Source organism: Phoxinus phoxinus (genome assembly GCF_949152265.1).
Source record: "Phoxinus phoxinus genome assembly, chromosome: 10".
Classification (NCBI taxonomy): domain Eukaryota; kingdom Metazoa; phylum Chordata; class Actinopteri; order Cypriniformes; family Leuciscidae; genus Phoxinus; species Phoxinus phoxinus.
This window is the reverse complement of record NC_136885.1, coordinates 11,959,293-11,982,058: the sequence shown is the minus strand read 5'-3', so window position 1 is coordinate 11,982,058 and position 22,766 is coordinate 11,959,293. Positions and strand designations below refer to the sequence as shown.

The 22,766-nt window shown below is 37.3% G+C and overlaps 1 protein-coding gene across 1 annotated transcript in view; it reads right to left on the bottom strand.

Annotated features, from left to right (window-relative positions):
- trim71 (tripartite motif containing 71, E3 ubiquitin protein ligase) overlaps positions 1 to 19,828 on the bottom strand; it is a 37,002-nt gene extending 17,174 nt beyond the window's left edge. The window contains exon 1 of the mRNA XM_079625957.1: positions 18,281 to 19,828. Within this exon, the coding sequence (XP_079482083.1) occupies positions 18,281 to 18,997 (717 nt within the window). The 5' untranslated portion in view covers positions 18,998 to 19,828. The remainder of the gene's footprint in view (positions 1 to 18,280) is intronic.
- Between the last annotated feature and the right edge of the window lie 2,938 nt (positions 19,829 to 22,766).

Below are 22,766 nucleotides of genomic sequence, written 5' to 3'. Positions count from 1 at the left end.
TTATGGCATGACAGAGAACATGCCTGATCTGATTTTGTTTTTAAGTGATGCCACGTTACTGCAGTATAATACAAGACATTTGAAGTGTATCTTAATAATTTGTGTATCACAAAATAAAAATACTATGTAGCAGATCATGGTCCAAGTATCATAATATTGGATTGTGAATCTTAAAGTGATTTGCACCCTCATCATGACCGAGTGTTCTTCGGTTGCAAAAAAGGTTTGCAAGAAACTAAATCCAACTTTCCTTTGTTTTTCACCATGACAAAGTCCAGTTGAGGAAGAGGGATTACCCATGGCAGACATGTTTGACAGAACAACTGCCATCATATCAAAAGCTACAAAAAAAGCAGATGCATATGCTGTAAGAATGACAATATAACTTTCAAGATCAACAATTCTATAATAATGCATTTTTAAATTATAGCCACAACGTTTCCCATCTAAATATTTTTAGTTAAATTATATACACCAGCATTAAATCTAGAATGACAGGCAATGGTAGGTTTAAAGTCAAGGCTAAAGGGCAAAACTTTGTTTAAAGACCACAGAGGACCACGCTAATTTAAGCACTATGAAGTAACCGTCAGGCAAACTTAAACTGCCCTCTGCTTTTCAATCTTTTTTTCTGGGAAGTCACACATCCCCTTTGAGGTTCTCTCTTTTCCCAAAACACACATGGACAAAATTTTCTCTCTCTCTACACACAGAACCACATGGCCCTCCACCTTTCCACCCGCTGTGGGAGGTGTCTGCCCATTTAAATGGCCTTATTGGCTGCTCACGAGGGGCAAAAACAAAATCAGCTGGCCTCTGGCACATTGGATTCCGGAGTGCGCGTGTGAAGTGTTTTAGTGAAGCGTGAATGAGTTTGTACAGACATGCCGTGCAGGTGGCTGAGGTTTGGTCTGGTTTTACTAAATGAAGAGTTGTATTTCCTTTGCACTTTTAGTTGCCCATAAGAAAGGCTGGCACAACAATATATGACATTACATTAGCTGAGTCAACAGTCAAGCTTTGCTAACACGTAACCTCACATATAAACTAAATAATGAAAGCACTGTATCAGAAATAGTGGTCATGCTATAACGGCACTGGAATTGGATTGTATCAATGAGATTATACTTTGAGTGACAGGCCTCAATCCTTTGTTGATGTTGGCCTTTCCACTCGTTTAGGTTTTAAGAGTGAAAGCATTAAACTGAAAATAACTTACTTGCTAGCAACTGATCTCCAAAACAAAACTGATCTGAACTGTGTAAAAAATCTGCGTTCAAACGTAGTCCGTATAAAAGGTGTGTATTGTGTTTGAACTGCTTTTGAGGATGGCTCAGGTTCATGATGCTGTCTGTTCCTGTCACGATTGTCAGCTCAATGACACAACTGTAAAGTCACACACATCCGCTGCCGCTGCCAGATGGACCATGACCATTTGACACTAGGGCAGTCACTTTTTATTCGATATTCGAATATGCATTCGAACATGACGTGAAATATCCGCAATTGAACTATAAATAACCATTAGACCGTTTGTTTTTTATTTTATTGTTTGTCATCTCATCCAGTAGCGGGCGCTCTAAACATATTGTAGCATAGGCCCATGACCAAATCAAGCGAATAATAGCCCATAGCCACCCTGTTTTGAAAATGGAAGATAACGCACAGAACGGCTAGCCTGAGCGGACAATTAAGACCCCAACTCATCTAAAAAGTAGTGTCTGAAAATATTTTGGGTTCTACACCGTAGATTGTAAAGTAACCATTAAAGATAAGGTTCTTCTCTCAACATTGACGCACAAATACGTGTGTGCCAGGCACGTCTGTGCGCTCCGAACGCGTGTTCTCCACCGCGGGGAACATGGTCAATAAAAAGAGAGCCGCACTTGATCCATAAACCAAGATTAGAGTATAAGCCAGACTTATTTTGGTTAGTCAGACTTATTGTCGGTTGATTCTGTTTCATAAAGCAAACTTAAAATAGTTCAAACTCAGTTACCCTGGCAACTTATGCTGGGAAACTAGCCTGGTCCAGGGCAGGCTAACTGTCAGGCTAAGCCTCAGTTGTTGCACAGATCCTCTAACACTGACCAATAGGAACACAATTACTGACAATCTCTCATACCATTATTTGACTATTAACCACTATAAGTCCAAAAATAAATATACAGTAAAGAAAATCAACTTAAGGCTACAATCATAAATTAGACAATATAGACCTAAAAACATATATATGTCGGGGTTCATACATACATATATATATATATATATCCTACAGGTTTTCTTTTCTTACTGGCTGAATGTTTTGTGATTTAATTAGATAGTTTAAAAAATTTATGAAACAACATTTAAAAGAAATAATTACAAAAGCACAGTATACATTTAAACTGGTAAGATGAATCTAAGCTTAATTGTATTAACCTACACTTGATTTACCCCATTACAATAGTCCCTTTACAGTTATTATCCTAAAAATACACTAAATAGTAGGTTTAAAATTCTAAATAAGGCACATCTAATGTCCAACAACCAATATTTTAGCATATATATATATATATATATATATATATATATATATATATGTACTTTATTATGTCTTTCAATTCAAATACATTAACACAATTATACAAATGGACAGTTCCTTTAAAGACATAATATTTTCCCCCAATAAATCTTATTTTTACTTCTACTTTTTTCTTGTAATAATACCAACCAACACATAAAAACAATTAGAACAACCATTAAGTACATAGTTAGACACTTCAAACATTCACATATTTATATCAAACTCTTATAATGACACATAATTCATAATAAGTTAAAGTAATATTATTTAAATATTAAATATTAAATAAGTAAATAAATAAAATAACAAATAACTAGAATTAAGGGAGGGAAGGTTATTTAGTTATAGGCTAATATGTATTCCTTTATTTTATGGAATATTCTTTGATTTTAGAGTTGCACATATCTTTTCAAAATTTATACTTTTGCTCTTAATTTCATGTTATCCTCTCCATAATGCACTGTATAAACTAAATCTAACCAAACATTCTTGCTTTCTCCAAAAAAAAAAAGATTGCTTTAAAAGCTGTAATTCTCAGCATTCTAATTAAATAAGTATAAGTCATCTTTTTTAAGTAGCTTAGGTCCTAAACTCAAAACTATATTTTGTATCTTTATTATATTTGGTTTCTTAATTTCTTCCCTGAATTAGGCCTACTTCTGTTCAATTGTTTTATTATAAGTATAAAATATATGAGTTTAATGAGATATAAGTTCACTGCAACTGATCCAACATCCTAAAGATAAACTATTATAATTAGAAGATATTTCTGGTGTTATAAAATATTGCATAGCCTATTCATTTTCCAAGCAAAATGTATATTAGTCAGAATTATTGCGCTCCGATTTGGCGCGCATGCGCGCAGCAGCGCTCGTTCAATGTGAAGTTTACAGCAAAATGGAACTATATTTGCACGACTTTCTAAGATTTTCAGATGGAGAATATTCCGGCGAAATGTAAGTTTTGCAAACACCATGTCTCAAACGCATAAAACAGCACAAAATATATGCAGTTTGATGGTGGATCGATTTGATCTATGATCGACCTCCAGGGCTGCTTAAGAAACGCGTGCACACGCAGTTATCTAGACTAGATAAACCTGGATCAAATTAGTGGGATTGCGTGAACTTGAATTACCTTTTATGAAACCGCTTTAGCCCCAACTTATTTGTTAGGTTTATTCAAGTCGGGTTTTGGACTTTAATCCCCGCTTTTCTAAGCGGCTTTTATGGAACAGCCCCCAGATCAAGTTGATAGATTGGTGTTTCTAGCAATCCTGCTGCTGTTTAAGTTGTCACGTTATTGTTTGTGAAGTGCTTCCTGTTTATGACTGTCAGACTGTTCATAAATTTGTGATTGAATCTCCGTTACGGTGGGGGTTATTTTGGATGGGGGCGGGGGGTTTGATATCCGTTCGAATTAGATTTTTCTCAAAAGTGACAGCCCTATTTGACACTGCTACATCCGACTGCAGGTTTGCTATAAACCTGAACTATTACAGCAAATGAGGTCTCCTTTACTCACACTACCACTACAGATTGTGTGGTTTAGTTTCGGTCAGTGTTCAGCTGCTATGGAAATCCATTGAGTATTGTTACTGAAAACGGTGTTAAGTTTACATCTGCTGCTTTTGCTGCTTTTCTGGAAGGAATATTTGTCACCTGTGAGGTTTCCATGGCTTACATACCACAGGTTACTGAATTCTTCCAGGTGTACCGTGCTCACACTCCTTGTTTTCAGCAGGGTGATAAAGGTAAGGAACACCTTGAATGTTCCTATGGGACACAAAGTTTACTGATCCACTCAAGATTGCCAAAAGACATATGCTCTTTTAGTGATGGAAAGACATGGACTGCTTCTATCACGCTGCATTTCCATGCACAACTTCTCCGGCTGAGAACACTGCTTCCTACACACACACTCATATCATAGACCTAAACGTGATGTCCGGAAGCTATTTGGTTAAAGTACCCCTGTACCCCATCTTTGGTCACCCAAATTACATATTTAAATGTTTTTTCCTGTGAAATTTATTTTGTTCATGCCTTAAAATAGCTTGAATGTAACTATACTCTTGCTTCATTTCGTATATGCGGATACATAAATATGCAAATAGCTCCGCCTCCACTCACACCAGCTCAGAGATCCACTCGGTCAACTTTACAGTAGTAAACGCTGCACAATGGCAAGTGGAAATACTGGTTTAATTCAGCCATGTATGTTTGAACAAGAAACTGATTCAGAAGAAGAAGAGGAAGAGTGAATTATACAGGCTCGTATACAAGTTGATGTGTTAGAATGGTAATGTCTTTCATGTATCGCTTTCTACAATGTCAGACACATAACAGTAATTAATATGAGCCTTTTGCTTGTTGCTATTGTGTTGGTAATAATACACAAACCATGTTCCCGTTCGCCATCTCAGAGACAGACAGCTGCCTTCTAAAAATCAGCTCTCAAAACACTTTAAACAACTCAGAAAGTCAGTGGAGAAATGCATATAGTTCATTATAACAATATACATCATATACATAAATATTCACCCGCTATATCGCTATCGATTGCTATCGATTTTTCATATTTCCATAACCTGGCATCTCTTGAGACTCCCCTGCTTCGCAGCATAGTCATGATGATATGCTAAAGCATGCCCGCACGTTGACATGACTGGTTAACAAGGTAGTTTGTGACGTAAGAAACGGCAGCAATTTCAAACCGTGTTTTTGAGATCGTCTTTATGGTTCATTGCCGTTTTAAGGTGAAAATACTCAGCAATGGTGTTGACTTATGAATGTGTGTGTATCAGCTGCTTTGGCGTGATTATCAGATCAACGTGTGCGTATGGCTCCACGGCCTCCCGAGTATCTGACCATGCATGGTGTACGAAGTGTATGTCACGAAGATCTGATGTGCTGTTCTGGATCTGATGTGTGGATGTGTTTGCATTGGTGATGTAACTTCTTTAAAAAAGGGAAAAATGTTGTGTTCATGAGTAAATTGCATTGTTGACAACTATTTTGAAACAGGAAGTATGAACAGTTGAAGTGTTTTGTAATGACAATGTGTGGAGAACTGAAGTGATCAGTAAACAAGATGGATTAAGTTTGCTACTCCTGTCTCGTGGGCTTCATTACTTAACATTATCCTATGTGTACAAATATGAAATGGTGAATGAGACCCAATGAGCTCTTCAATTGCTGTGCTGCCACTGATAAATGGAAAGCATAACATAGGCCAATAAATTCACAAATCAACTCCAAGTACAGGTTTTCTATTGACATTAATTTCCCTTAAATCTACACACAGTTTCTAAATATTTATTTTAATTAGCCTTAATATTAGGTTTGTTTCATATATTCCTGTATTTTTTTGTTACATTTCTTTACTTAAAAACGAATCTATTATATATTTATTTTGCCTTTATTATGACAGGACTGTTTGACAGTACACAACTGGATGAACGTTCTCAGATTGACAGCAGTACAAACATTAATAAGCGGTAATTTAAGTTTTATTGAGGCAAAAGTCATAGTTAATATAGTGAGAATTGGACTCTAATTTAAAGTGTATTTATTCAATTGTATTTGTTCTCCATGTGGCAGTATGCAGATCAAAAAAATTTATCAAAGTTGAAGTTAGTCCAGTACCCACAAATAATAAAAAGACCTCTAGACCCATCACTATCTTAAAACATAGTCGGCATACCATAACAGCTTCTCTGATGAGCTGCCAGAGGTTTCTTATTGAAAATTATGAAAGTGCTTCCATGTGGCATTGCTGGTATGTATTCTATGGAAATGGGGATAAGAAACTCCATCTGGATTGCCGTCTAACCCCTCAAAGCTCACGCCGGCACACACATCCAAGGAGACCTACTTTCCACATACGCAAGTAGAAATGTCAGAGGTGAAGGGTGAACAGCTGTAATGATGATGTCAGACTTGGAAAGGCCCTTGAATTGCTTGCGTTAGAATGCATCACTGTCCAGTGCCACACACTACTGTATTTCAGGTTGGCATTTCCAGCAGCTCCACGAATGAAGCAATAAATTCAACGAGCTCACATACAGGCCAATACCATCTCAGGCTTATAAAATTCATCGGCTGTCCAATGGATGGACTGGCCATGACACCAAAAGGTCTGTTTGTTGTCTCAATGTGACAAATGGCCAGCTACATAACTCTTAATAAAAAAATCTTGCTGTTTGAGCCTTGAAATAAAACAGCTGAAGTCTAGACGGAGAAGTGGGTCGTCTGGTAAAATTTGCTGCGGACTGTTTTGACTGGTGGAATTACTAAAAGTTTCCACAGTGGGTCCTTCGGAGTGCACTCCCTTTCTCCATCCTGACTGGCTACATCTGTCTTTCTTCCTCTAACAGCATTAAATGTTCAGACATATGTTGCTCTTTCACTGCATCCTGCTTTACAGCTCTGGGCAGAGCCTCTGGCCAGACACTTTTAAAATGCTTTCATGAAGGGCTTGGGGGAGGATGGAACGTAGTATGCCATGTTAAAACCATGTGTGAAGCTCTTTCTCTTAAAGATGCTCTTTATAAAACTGTACGGACTAGAAACGCGAGAGTGTTTTTGACTACAAATGGGAAAATATATAGAGGAAGTCTTATAGATAGCTAGATGTTGTATCAGTGAGGGATCTACTGCATAATGTGCTGACACACATTCCTCTTAAATGTTGCCTCAGTAGTAGGAAAACCCACTCTGCAAACTCCTCTTAACCCCTGAAAGACTCTTGCATATGGCTTGCGTCTTGGTTCCCGGGAGTCCAGTTCGTTTTTAAAGGAGTGGACCACCAGAGCAAAGCACTGAGATGAGTTCAAATGAATATGGTTAAAAAAAAAAAAAAAAAACAAGGTAATGGAGTTCCTGAGAGGAATTAAACAACGTGTTCTAGATCAGTGCAATAAAACATTGATGGGTTACATATGGGCCTTTCTGTATCACAGTTTAATTTGGTAATTTTTACAGCTGAAAGAGTCTGTCATCATTTGTGTAAAACCTGATTAATTGGCAATTTTTCCATTGCCTTTGATGGTAATACGATTTTTTTTTAAAGCTACACTGTCATTTTTTAAGTTGATTCTTAGCAAAAAACACTTTGTTCTTTCAAAATTATATGTGCTCATTAATGTATAATTACCTCTACCAACTAATCAAGTATTCTCGTAAGCGTAGAATCTGCCATTTATAATACATACGGGTAAGCTGCTCGGATGGCAGAAGCCATGTTGCGCCTCAATCTTGAAAATACATTAGCCAAAGAGGGACATACCTGGAAATTCAAGCTTCGCCTTTCTCGTTTTTACACTCAGTGGCACCGTGACGAATGCGAGGGGGAGATTACTCGCGATTGCCGGCAGATTTGAAATAATACGTAGGATACGTAATACGTAGGAGTTAAAACACCCTCGGAATGGGAGGGGCTAGAAAGTAATTTAATGCATCCTTGCTGAATAAAAGTATTCATTTAATTTTTTTAACTTTTGAACAGTAATGTATAGCATATCAAAAAAGAAAAAGTTTGAAGAGTGTTGCTCAGCTAAGAGACAAGTTAGTTTTACACAACCAGACTTTTGATTCTAATATTTTCTCATTGATCAACTTTCAGCACAGGCCAAAAGCAAGTATGATCACATATTATGGAAACATGGAAGATGTCCAGCAAATCAACTCATCCTTAGCTCCAGTGACTTCGTGCTCTTTCTCTTAAAGATGCTCTTTATAAAACTGTACGGACTAGAAATGCGAGAGTGTTTTTGTTAAAACGCCCTCGGAATGGGAGGGGCTAGAAAGTAAGATTCAGTTGGTAATTTCACGGCTAGATGGGAGTAATTCCTACACAGTGAAGCTTTAACTAATAACAATGATAAAAACAATTGTGCTCCTTAAACTGTGATACATTTCCTTTATGAAAAGAACAGATTTTATTGAAATTGAAAACTTTCACTTTACAGAAACTTTACTGTCACTTTCGATTAATTTAATGCATCCTTGCTGAATAAAAGTATTCATTTAAACTTTTGAACAGTAATGTATAGCATATAAAAAAAGAAAAAGTTTAAAGAGTGTTGCTCAGCTAAGCGACAAGTTAGTTTTACACAACCAGACTTTTGATTCTAATATTTTCTCATTGATCAACTTTCAGCACAGGCCAAAAGCAAGCATGATCACATTATGGAAACATGGAAGATGTCCAGCAAATCAACTCATCCTTAGCTCCAGTGACTTCGTGTTGGGAACTAAACTAAAGGGAAAGGAATCTGCATTCATGTCAGAAAAATGATGGATAGTTCACATAAGAGGAGCAGGGAAGGGGTTGGTCTCTATGGTACTTCATTGACCCAACTAATCCCACATAGAATCCATTTTGCCTATTTGGGATGACCCCTAACCTAGAGCCTTAAGCAAAAGAAGACAAGCTTTCAGATATGCTTTCCCATGCTTCCACTAACCAAGAGCAGGCAGTCAACATATAGCACAAACTAAGTACTATTCTGAACATCCTATGATTTAAAGCCTCAATTTTCACCCTGACACTATGAAAATGTCAATGGAGCCAAGCGCGACGCAAGTGTTTTTTGCAAGTTTCAGTCTGACGCTGTTATTTTCACGTCATGCTCCACGCTGTTTAAATAGCAAATGCATTTGCGCGCCCAGGGTGTGCTGGTCTGAAAACGAAGTGTGTTCAGGTGCATTGTTAGCGCGTTGCTATTTTGAGGCAACAGAAATAGACTGCGCCATTGACCAACTGAAACCTGGTCTAAAGTCAATGGCGTGATATTTTATTTAGTTATTTAAAGAGCGCGTTAATAATGTGCGCCTATAGGCGGGTCCACAATGCGCATACACTGCTTATTAAACACACAGGGACAAACATGCTTGCGCACTTTTACCTCGCGCACGAGTAGTTCCATTTGCGCTCTGGAGAAGCGCTCGATCTTTCCACTATCAAATTCCGTCATGTAAATAGTAGGGCTGCAACAAACGATTATTTTGATAATCGATTAATCTAACGATTATTGGACCGATTAATCGACTAATCGTCGATTATATTGACGACTAATCAGTAAGTTTGGAATGATTATTCAGCCTTTTCAATAAGTTAAAACATTGAGTTATACATATTATAATCTTAAAAAAAAAAAATAATGAAAATGGCTTTTGAAATGGTGTTTTAATGAACTTTAATGAACCTCCAACTAAACAGGTCAACAAAAATAAATCAGCTGCATTGCAGACAAAAATATGTTTGAATGTAAATATCTCTTGGCAGCAGTATTAAGAGCTTTATTTCTAAAACCAAGTGTTCAGTTAGTTTAATGAAAAGCAGTAAGTAACTCGTGTCCTTTCTGCACTGGCTTTTTTGGATTTTCAAATAAGTGCTGAATTAAAATGAAGGAAGGTCAGCATGTCAACATGTTCACGTGTTTAGCTTGCTCTTTTTTTGTGAGCAAATGTTTCCTGCAGCTGAGAAGATCCTGTCTGCTGGAGTGGATGTTGCAGGAATGCAAAGAAAAGATCTTTTTTTGCAAAGAAAAAACATTTTATTTTAACTCTCTTAGTGATTAAACTGTTGTTTAGTCATCATCTTTACTGGGTGTTTAGTTTGAAATCTAGAAGCAATTCACACTAAGGTAACAGTTTAATTTGTAAACATTAATGTATTTACTAACATGAACTAACTAATATGAGCAGCACATTTGTAACATTATTAATTTTTGTTAACATTTTTGTTCATGTTAGTTCATTGTGTTTATATTAATGTAATAGCTAACGTATTTACCTAATAGTGTTACAATAATAAAAACAGCCCTGACTGACTCCTAAGCTCGATCAAGCTTTATTCTATGCAAAATAAATCACATTACTGTATTTATATTATAATTTTTAATATTATCACTTTTATTAATGGTAGTATTGCATTCTCTAATAAAGAGATTTACAACTAGTTAGTTGTTAGCTTCACCTGGAGATTGAACACTCACCTCTCACCGGCTCCTTTTGATCCGGGATGCTTTCTCTTAAGTGCTCCAACATATGTTGTGCTCCCGTGAAACGCAAGCTCAGCCTTGCATGTATTGCACATGACAGCATTTTTAGTTGGCAGTTTTGTGAAACTTTCCCACACCTTACTGGTCCGAACTCGTTTACACTCCGCCATAATTCGCCGTTTATTTACTGTCTATGTAATTCGCGCTGTTTTTTCTTCTACCGCAAAAGCATTTAACGGCTGCATTACACTCTAGCGCTACAGCGTCGTAGCGGTCAAAATGTGATATTGCAGGCCCATACATTGGTCACGTGAGATCAAACGACTACTCGACAACAAAGATATTTGTCGACAATTTTTTATTGTCGACGTTGTCGACAATGTCGACTAATCGTTGCAGCCCTAGTAAATAGCGAATCCGCCATGGGCGCCAGCGCAACTGGCATTTAAAGGGAATGGGAGATGAGACTCTGATTGGTTTAACACACATAAATTCCCGTCATTAAACTAGCAAAAGTGGATTCGGACACACCCTAAGCAGGGCAGGACTTCGGGTGCTGGGGGCCCCTGGGCTTGAGTTTATGTTTGGGCCCTACTTACGCTACAAAATAAATATGCTTTGAGGTTCTTAGAACAATTAATATGAAACATGCCTATAGTCAAAGTTTAGTGGTAGGCTAATATTAAGTAGTCATCATAATCAGTGGTTAAAGTGGGATTTGGCAGGTGAGGGAACCCATTTTGTGTAGGTGCAACAGGGAAAAATTACTCACCGTGGGACAACATATTGAATATCGTTGTATAGCAATACTTTTTGGGACAAGAGTGTTACCATGGTGTAGCTATGCACACCAGTCCACATTACTACCCCTCCCACAGTTCCACCCACAGACACAGGCATTCAACCTTCTTCAAGCTTTGGAATTTGAAAATGTCTGTTTTTAAATGTTAAAAGTAATTTTAAATAATAAAAATGATAGGCTGCGTTTAACGCAGTTGGTGTAATTGGCAGATGTTCCCTTGGGCATCATGCGCTGTGGAAACGCGTCAAAGCATATGCAGCTATAGCGCACGTAGGTGCTTTTGAATGAATATTTAATGTCGATATACAATGGTTACTGTAATTCTGCTATTGATATATCTTCGTAAGACTGCCGACCCTATATAGAACAGTTGCAAAGGAAAATAAATGTCCGGCGAATATCGAACCTAAAACTAACATTACCGCGCTCAACCACCGTGAGTGCATTTTATGTAGGCTATATGCCTATTCCTGTTTGTGATGGCAATGGAGAGAGCGCTCAAAACTCTCCAGAGCACATAATTTAGTGAAAAAAAATATATTATAGAAAGTATCATTCTCAGTAAAGCAATGAGACATATGATAATTTATCCAGATGTTTCTAAATGTGCGCTCTTTTGGACTAAAAGCATTGAAGCTGTTAAGTAGCCGATCGCAATGGGGCAGATGGATCAACACGCATGTTATTCTTTGTGAAATAAAGATTAATATCAGGTTGTGCCGTTTGATTATGGCCTCGAAGCTCTCAGTCGGAGGATATTAAGGCCCGGGTATTTTATCCTGTGCTCCCCTCCGTCTTTCAAACTACTCTGTGAGCGCGGAAAGACGCGTGTGGCGTGTGCGTGCGCACTAAAGTGTATTGGATTTTGTTTTCAAGTGCTCAAGTCACTACTTTGGGCTGATTATAGCCCTCGCTCGCACATGGCCAGACAGTGGAAATACGGCTAATCATTTCTGGATATCTGGCATACAAGTTAACCGAACAAAACAAACAAATGAAAACTGGTAAGGGAGGGGGCCCCCTACTGGGCAGGGCCCATGGGCTGCAGCCCAGTCAAGCCCAATGGTAAGTCCGGCCTTGACCCTAAGTGAATTTGCGCCCTGCACTTTAGACCATGCACTTAGATCGTTAAAATAGGGCCAAAGATGTCTGAGGCTACTTTTTTATGGATGTCAATGAGGAGAAGCTTCAATACACTGAATTCTGTACACTGACTTTGAAGAAACAGCTGATCACTTTATGAAATGACAGTCTGTCCAGATCTTCAATGCGTTTATCATTAAACATTCACCTTGGAGTGCGCTATATTCGGAAATTACAATGAAATAAATGTTTTATAAGAGAAGTCACAAGAAATTGTTTTATTACAATTTTATTTGACAAGGTAATTTACACTGCAAATAACGATAGACTGTTGTAAACCTGAAAGTCTTTCAATAACTCCGTTTCAGATTTAATAATACTAATATTTATATTTATAAGCAATTTTGATAATCTGGTTTATTTCTGATATTTTTGTTCTGGCTAGTTGAAGTTCTGTATAGCCATTACTTAATTTAGTGGCCAAATTGGCTGGTGAGTGAAAAAGTTGATTTAATAATAATAGGTCTAATACTTTATTACATTTATATATAGCGCTTTTCTCGGCACTCAAAGCGCTTTACATAGAAGGGGGAATCTCCTCCACCACCAATGTGCAGCATCCACCTGGATAATGCGACGGCAGCCATATTGCGCCAGAACGCCCACCACACACCAGCTTACTGGTGGAGAGGAGACAGTGATGAAGCCAATTAGTATATATGGGGAGGATTAGGAGGCCATGATGGACAGAGGCCACTGAGCAAATTTGGCCAGGATGCCGGGGTTACACCCCTACTCTTTCGAAAGACATCCTGGGATTTTTTGTGACCACAGAGAGTCAGGACCTCAGTTTAACGTCTCATACGAAGGACGGATTTAAATCTTAAATATATGAACCGATGAGATCTATAAGTGTACCGAGTTTCATATTATTCCATGCAAGCGTGTTTGATTTATGGACCAAGTTTTCGGACCGCGTTCCAGGGGGCGCTGACGAGCCCCCCTGCCACGCCCTGATGGCCGCGGGTTCTGACATTTGTGCAAAGTTTCAAGAGTTTTTGAGCACGTTAAGGCCCCCAAAAGTGCTCAAAAGGTAGTAAAATAATAATAAAGAAGAAGAATCCTAAGGAAAACAATAGGGCCTTCACCTTTTCAAGGCTTGGGCCCTAAAAAGAACTGTAACAGGCATTTTATTATTGGGTCATAGTTTTCATGGAAAATTATCAGAATTAAATACAAAAATTAAAATATGTTCTTACAATCGACATTTTGTTCATTTTCGCTAAAACATTATCTGATTGAGATGAATGGGACATGCTGACAGCTTTCTCCAGATATATTAGACCTTGTTAAAAGGATAGTTCACCCAAAAATGAAAATGCTGTCATCATTTACTCACCATGATTGAAACCTGTATGAGTTTCTTTGTTCTGTTGAACACAAAAGATGATATTTTGAAGAATGTTGGTAACAAAATGGTTTCTTTCCATACTAAGAAAGTCAATGGGCTCCAGCAGCTGTTCGGTTACCAACATTATTCAAAATATCTTATTTTGCATTCAACAGAACAAAGAAACTCATACAGGTTTAAAACAACATCACAGTGTGTGTAAATGATGACAGAATTCTCATTTAGTCATTTATGCCTTAAGTGAATGTAAATGGGTGAGACAAAAAAAGACGAAGTGTATTGCATCTAGGCATTATGCTTGCAGTGTAAATGTATCCTAATAGACCAGTACTTTACGCAACAAAAGGAGTCGATAGTGCAAACTGTGGACAGTGCATGAATAATGCAAAGGCAATTACTTTCAAACAAAGAGATGGACACCATTAGTCCTTCCATTAATTAAAGAGGTGAACATGAGGATTTTAGATCGGGTTTCAGCATATTCAGGCTTATGAGCGCAAAATGTTTCACATCTGCAGACTTACGATTCAAAAATATTAAAAAGCCTTCCTATTTCATTGTGTAAATAGGTCTAAGTAAAGGAGCAGATGTCATGATGGCTGAAGGCGCTTTTAAATGTAAACTCTAAATCGCTTCAGGAGGAGGATGGGGCTGGGTGTTACCCACCAGCCCAGTGCGCTTACACACACTACTGTTTGACCTTTGACCAGGAGGATTTCTTCACCGTAAAACACACACACACACACACACACAGAAACAGGAATGTAAAAAGCATCTAATGGCCAGGTCGGTTCACTCTAACCAAACCAACCAGACAGAGATGTAGACAATGATTAAGAATCGCACTGGTCTCCCAGGTGGCTTCTGGGAACTGATGTCATAGCATTCCACAGACCGCCTCAGAACAAGAGCTTCCGGTTTCCCCCCCACTGAGGTTTAACTCCACTCTCTACAGAAATCATTTCTATACATACACACACTGCTCTATATTCCTCTTCCATAAACAGCACATATGCATCTATGAAGCCAACAACACGCCACATAAATCTATAGCTACTATCTCAATTATGCAATTAAATTGATCCTATAAGAGAAATTATTGCTGGAAAATATGGCCTTGGCTACCGAGATCACTTCATGCTCAGTAGGCTACGGATACGACACTGAATTATGTCATGTTATTAGTCATGATGAGTTAGGCACTAAATCAGTTAATTTGATCATAATGTCAGAGGAACATGAATAAGCTATGCTGTTTACAGCTCAGCGAAACCAGAGTCCTGCTGTGTGGACGCTGATGGACGGTGTGATGTGTTTCTGGCTGGTCCAGTGCATTGTGGACTATATGTGAGGGAAGCAGGATGAGTGCTTAACACAGCTGATGCCACCGGCATACAGACTTATTAACATACTATAAAATCTCCCAGCACATGGAGAAAATACACATATGTGATGAATTTATGTAGGCTTATTTTGCAGACAAACCAACAAAAGTTAATCTACGAGGTACAAAATATATTCAAAGAGAAACATGGCATATTGAATATTAATAATACTTATTTTGTTAATGTTGAAGGAAAATATGGAATGTAGAATTGAACAACGCAGTAAAACCATTATTGTTCAGAAGTAGTAAGTGTAACTAAGACCGTTTTTTTTCAGTGAGCATGCACTGCGGATGAACTCAAGTGATATCAGCCTTATTGATTATAGAGGGAGTGCTCTTTGACAGCTTTCTGTATAATCCATTCATATTTTAAATAAAGTTTTATTTTTCATACTGCTAAGTATACAGTGCAAATTTTCAGAAGGGACAACAGTATTCAAATTTGCAGTGTAAGTGCAACAGACCTGTCACCTGTTATTTTACCCGTATTATGTTTCTTTGTTGTTCATTGTATTATTTTACTACATTGTCATTAGATACTTTTAATGCAATGTTTATTTAACACATTAGAATGTAGCTTTCAAATATTGTTCAATGGATTATTTACTTATAATCATTATCATTAAAAATGAACTAATATAATTTACTTATTTAAAATTTTAGTTAAATAAAAAAAAATATTAAAACAAAATTGCTACAAATTTGGTACAGAAAATTGTGAAATTTGACTAGTGTTGGTACCGACAAATGAAATGTTGATAACATGTCAACTTCACAATGATTAGAGTTTTACAAGAAAATAATATTTCAGTCCTTCTAATCGAAAATTTCACGTTTAATTCAATGTTTTACTTGCCATTTCTTTGTAATTAACTGAGAAATGTAAACTTTTTTTTGTTATTTAAAAGCAGAGGCTCTGTTCATTCTTTTGATACATGCATGTTCCGATATTCAATTTTGTGAAAATTGTCAAAAATGCTTGCAGTGACTAGCAACTTTTTTTTTTTAAAGAAAACAAAAAAAAAACACTGAACGAGTTAATTAGATAAAAAACACATTCATGTGTACACAGACTTTAATTTGAGACCATTTAGATCAGAAATAAACATTGGATTAATAAATATAATAGCATGTATTAATCATATAAATTAACATTTTAAATTCATCATGATTATGTTTTTATTATTGAAATCTTACGATTATTTTTTTTTCTCAAAACTGAAATTATATAATCTAAAAAAATCTAAACTTAAATTGTGTGTGTGTGTGTGTATATATATATATATATATATACATACACACACACATATATATAAATCATAAGTAAAATGATATATAAAAAGTTAAATTCTACATGTATGCTAAATTACTAACACCTGTGAAAAATGATTTCCGAATTAAAATAAGTATGTTTCTCATTAAATTAGTGTTGACAAGACAAGACTCTGTTTTCTAACAATCTGGGTTCTCTATGCCAGTGTGAAGTCCAGTGCAAAGGCCACAGGTAAAAACAGTGAATGTATATACGCCTGTGACGTTCGTGCGGCACTGGGCAATAACAGAGAACAGCATGTCCCGTATTAAAAAATCTGGAGGAAAAAAAAAACGATGAAACAGCAGTGAGAGCTCTCACATCAATCTAGAAAACATATGGATGCCTGAAGCTATACTATACGCAGCTGCTCTGCATATTGCTTTGGAATCCATAACACTGGTAAGAAATATAAAGTGCTGTGATTTCAAGAAAGCATCATGACAGGGTGATCAAAGTCTGAAAGAATAACTTCCAACATGAAAAGGGCCTGTTATTTAAAACCTTCAAACAGATGCATGGTCAGGAATTCTTGAAATGACATGGACCTTTTAAAAACAGATATGAACCCTTTGAACTGATACATAAATGGAGATGATCAGTGTTTGAAGTGATATTATTCACAATTGTGTATTTCAATACAATTGCACTTCAATATAATAAGACTAGTGGTTTGAATAAATAGTAACTTATGATACAACAGCTTATCACTATCAAGTTAGAAATAGGCCTACACATTTTATGCTTACCAACCCTATAGATATTTGAAACCATTTAGATCAGAAAATAACTGCATAAATAAATGTAAAGGCATAAATTAATCAGTAACACTTTAAAATAAGGTCTCATTTATAACATTAATGTATTAACATGAACTAACAATGATCAATGCATTTGTTACAGCATTTATTAATCTCAATTAACATTAATAAAAATACAGCTGATCATTGTTTGTTCATATCAGTTCCCAGTGCATTTTTGTCTAGTTTAAATATGTACTAATGAAACCTTATTGTAAAGTGTTACCAATTAATCGTTGACATTAATCATTTTAAATAATTTAAATTCATAATGATTGTTTTCATTATTATTTATTATCTAATTACATATTTAAAAAAGCTGAAATTATACTAAAATAAATATATATATAAAAACTCAATTTAAGTTTTCCCAGTATGCAGAAATGAATTGAATTTAAATCAGCTTTAAGATGTATATATAATATCTTAAAGCTGATTTAAATTCAATTAATTTCTAGAAACACTTACACTTTTAGTGCTGGAAAAATTAATTGGCTGATGTCTTTTTTTCTATCTCCGGAATTCTATCAATAACAATTTTACAGGCTTGTAACCTGCAAATAAATTTTAGATGACATAACCCCCAGATTAGTGGTCAACCAATATGATTTTTTTTTTTTTTAAACGGTTCACTTTAAATTATTCCATATGATCCCCTAAATCTTGAATAAATCATTGATCGCAAAGTTGTGCATGACAACATTTAGTACCTGACTGTTCATATTAAAAGAACCAATATAGCAGATTATTTTATACAAAGCACGTATACAGTGAATGTGTGGAAACATCAGTGACGGTTCTTGGTGCAACCCGTGTGAGGTTCGAACCTACAACCTTCCAGTGAGCAGCTCGGATCTTTAACCACTAGACAAAATAATCGGAACGTGCAGTGAATTGTAGATCAAACTCACCGCGTTATCATGTTGCTGGCAGAACTCCACCCTCTCCTGGAACACATTCAGCATGGAGAAGCTGTTATGGAAGGACTGGGAGATGTTGACGGGGGTGTTGGAGTTGATGGTGCGGTTGGCCAGGTGTAAGCTCTCCATCAGCCCCTCGATGAAGTGGTCTTTGGTGAGTCGGACCCTCTGGTGGGCCCGCACGCAGTTATCGCACAGGTACTCCTGGCAGTCCAGGCAGTGAGAGGTAGCGGGGTTCCCCTCATCGCAAGAGCTGCACTGAGGGTCCGAGAGGTGCTGGGGTCTCAGAAGACCACCATGATGGACCACCGATGAAGTCCGCCCGTTCTTGCCCTGTTCCTCAGCAGAGACCACCACATCCAGAAGGTTGCTGAACAGAAAGTTGGAGGAGGGCAGCGCGTCAACGCCTGATTCCGACAAAGACACTTTTTGGTCGCATGTGGGGCATCTGAGCTTGAGAGGGTCACCGGGGCTCCGGTGGCCCTCCAGGCATTGCCTGCAGAAGGCGTGCAGACAGGGCAGGACGTGCAGTCTCCTGGTGGATGAGGTAGATGAGTTGGAGGTCTGCGAGGAAGAGGAGGAGGTAGATGAATTGGAGGAGATCGGAGCAGAGCAGCCGCACAGCTCCTTGCACAGCGGACATGTTTGCAGGTCGGAGTCTGGGAAAGACGCCATTTGTGCAGAGGACCACAGAATAACTTCACACATAAAGACGCGTTAAGACACACGGAGGCTGCCGAAATGGTTCCCTGATCAATTCAAAGCAAGTAATGTAGTCATAGAGTGTAGGCTACATGCTGCACTGTGAGCTACATTCAACGACACTTGATATATGCATTCCCGTTTGATGCATTTAAATTGGGCGCTCTGGTTTTGTTGCCGCTCGCAGAACAAACTCTATACGCAACTTCTCGAGTGCACTTTAACCATTTGGAAAGCAAGTGTCATTCTGGGGCCTTATAATCCCTCGTTGTGGGGCATTAACATTGTTGCGAAACATGAAATCCGCTGCGAGGTCCCTGCTCCGATCCTCCCCCACCGCCGCATGACGAGGGGCCAAACGCGCTCGATACACTGTCAGTTTTTCCCTTTCCAAACGCAAATATGTCCGTTTTCCATGAACGCGCTTTAGTCTACCATCTGCGCGTCATTATTCTCGATTCGCGCTTGCGCGAGCCGCAATTAAATAATTCAAAGTATGTCCCATGTAGCTCGTTAGCACGGAGCGCCCCTCAAAAATCCTGTTACTGTGATGAGGCTGAAGGTGAAAAAGCCCCTTTAACTTCTCAGAGTCCGCTAACAGTAACAGTTTGGTTGGGGGAATAAAGTAACCATTCAACCTTTGGTTTCCACTCGTTCCCGATGCTTCAAATGCAAATGCCCATATTCGTCTCGCGTTTGCAGCGCAAAACAAACGCTCTCTCCTCGCGTGCCGCTTCAATCCGCATTCATTTTCTTTGGGAATGACGCTCGCGCGTACGACAATTCTGCAGCGCGTGACCATCAAGAGAACGCGTCCATACTAAAAAAGCCCAGCGCGCACTTCCGCCTGAGAACACTTTAGAGGGGCGGGGTTTGTGTTGCGAGGGGGCGGGGTTAAGCATGGCATTGACTAATCAAATAGTAGCCTACATATTCAGTGACCAAAAAAATCATTTTTTTAATGGGCAGCAGAATACCTGGTGCTCAAACTCAAAGAGACTAATTATAATATCTTATTTAGGATTTATCCCGTAGTTTTTTGTTTTGTTTGTTGTTGTTTTTATAGAATATATTTCGTTTTTTTACATGGTTTCGTCTTTTGCTGTAGTTTTATGTATCTGCGCATGCGGAAAAACCAGACCCTCTTTCAGTTAATTTATTTGTATTACGTATTTTAAGAAACAACAGAAATACCACAGCTTACGTTTCTCTCTGTCAATATATATATTGTATTGAACTGCAGCCATGTTTGTCATGTTCCTGCATGTGTCTTGCTCCTTGCCTTTACAAATGTGAATAGGTTCCTTTGCTAAATGTAACTTGTTTGACTGATGGTAATTTCAGCTTGTCAAGACAACATTTTAATTTTAATTTGGGTACATTTGATACAGGCTTCTAAAATAACTAAAACTGATATAAAAATCAATACAATCTTATATTACAATATTATGAAAAAAAATGAAAATAAACACAACACAATGACTAAAACATTTTGTTAAAAAAGGCTATGTTAACGTTTATTTAATTTTAATATTTTTAATATTTTGATTGTTTTTAATAATATTACATGTTTTTTAATTGTAATAGGCTATATCTTCTTTTTTTAAATAAAACAATGACTCATGATTTTGTCTGCTCTATTTTGAAGGGAAATCAATGCTAAATGGTATCGAGCATAATATTTTAAGTTTTATTTTATTTTCCATATTTCAGTTGTTTTTTTAGCAACATCGCTGGCATATATGTTTTATTATTATTATATTATCTTCTCTTTTTGTTTAAATAAAACAATGAGCATGATTTTTCAGCTAATAATGACGATGACAGTGTAATGTTATTTAAAAGGAACACAGTTCTGTTTCGGTGTCGATGAAGGGCTGATTGAGCATTATTGATGTGGCCGTGGGGTTATAGGACAAAAAAGGTTGGTAAACACATTCTAGGACATGAAGATCCCTTTGTTCTCTAATTGTTTCTCATTAAATCTCCCAGCCGCCATCTCTCAACAGTACATGCTAATTTCCCACCCACACCTGAACCTATGAAATCAATCTCAACCTTTTTGTAATCGATGCTATACGCCTCCTGAGGGCCCCTCCTGTAATAGATAGCTACCACATGTAGGACTGGCTTTTGTGCGCATTTATGGGCACTTAGGACGGGGTGCTGGGGTGGCTCTTGTGACAAGGGAGGAAGCTTCTCGGTGGGGCTTAGGCTCCAGATGCAGGCTGCCCAATAAAGCAGTGGGATGCCAGGCTGAAAGACAGGGCTTTGGGAGGGACCTTTTGACCCCATTATTATGGCTGGGATTAGGGGTAGTGGAGGCTGCCCACACTCAGCTGCAGCGCTCTGGCCATCCCAAGGACATTCCATTGATCTACATGAGGAAAACGGGGGGTTGGGTGAGGGCAGAGGCTCAGCAAAACCAAGCAAAGCAAGGAAAGGGTCATGTCACATGGTGGAAATGACCACAGGCAATGTGGCCCGGGGTTATGTGTACGTGCGAGGGTGGATCTGTGTAATGAAGCGCTGGTTCTTTCTCAGGCTCAGGAAATAGCTCGTCCTATAAACCATATAACGCTAATTTCTTAATTGTCAACATGATCAAAACTTTGCGGTTGTACACAATCTACTACATGCCTTCGTTTTTCTGAATTATAGTCACTGTTAAAAAATATATATTTAAATATATATACGATCAATAGGTCATGGCAACTTGGTGTTTTTACATTACTTTAACTCATCAAAATAATTAAAGCAATTTATAATTTAATTTAAGTTGAAATGACTTGTACAACCAAGTTGATTAAACTAAACTTAAGTTTTTAGATGGATTTTTTTTACAGTGTACTTTTTAAAAGGCCTTTTAGTATAATTCTAAAGACCTACAGAGCTTTGATCATTAAAGCATTTAAATGTAATCTTGCTAAGACATATCATTAGGAGATAAAGAGTGATGATATATGATATTTATATGCATTTTGTGTAAGTAGTCTGCTATACTGTTAAAGAGCACGTATTTACATTACAAGCTATCATAATTTCTTACTTTTTTGCTCATATAAATATCATCAAATTGCATATTTTTACTCCATTTGGGAGTTTTTTTGTTCCATATTGTCCTATAATGGCCATAAAAGCCTGATGTATCAAATATGATACTATGAATGTTGAATGTAGCTCATGATATACAGTATATACTGTAAATATATCATGAGCTACATTCAACATTCATAGTATCATATTTGATACATCCCTATATATATATATATATATATATATATATATATATATAGGGATCATAGATCTTGGATCAAGGATCATAAAGTTGTTTCATAATTAACTTTACACAGTTATTGAACCGAATTTAATCAATACTCTTAACTTGCTACAGCTGCTTTACAGCAGAATTTGAATTGCTTTGAAAGATAATAGAGCGCTATAAAAAATAAAGGTGACTTTATCTTAAAGGATCAAATAGTTTCATTAGAAAGAATTCGATTTTTCTGACAATTAATTCATGGACATGTTAATGGATTGTTTTATTAAAGTCCAAATCATCTTTGGGGTCAGGAGTGAATGTTCCTTTGTGACTGTATTGTGACGTAGCCCAATGTAACTATATGATTGTCCATTTTTGATTGGCTTAATGTGCTTACACCTCAACAATGCAATTGATAGATTCGTTATCAGCAGGGGTTTCTTGCAGGCCCGTCTTAATCACGGGATTACATTTATATCCACTTACCTAACAAAGAGTCCTGTCCTGTCGTAC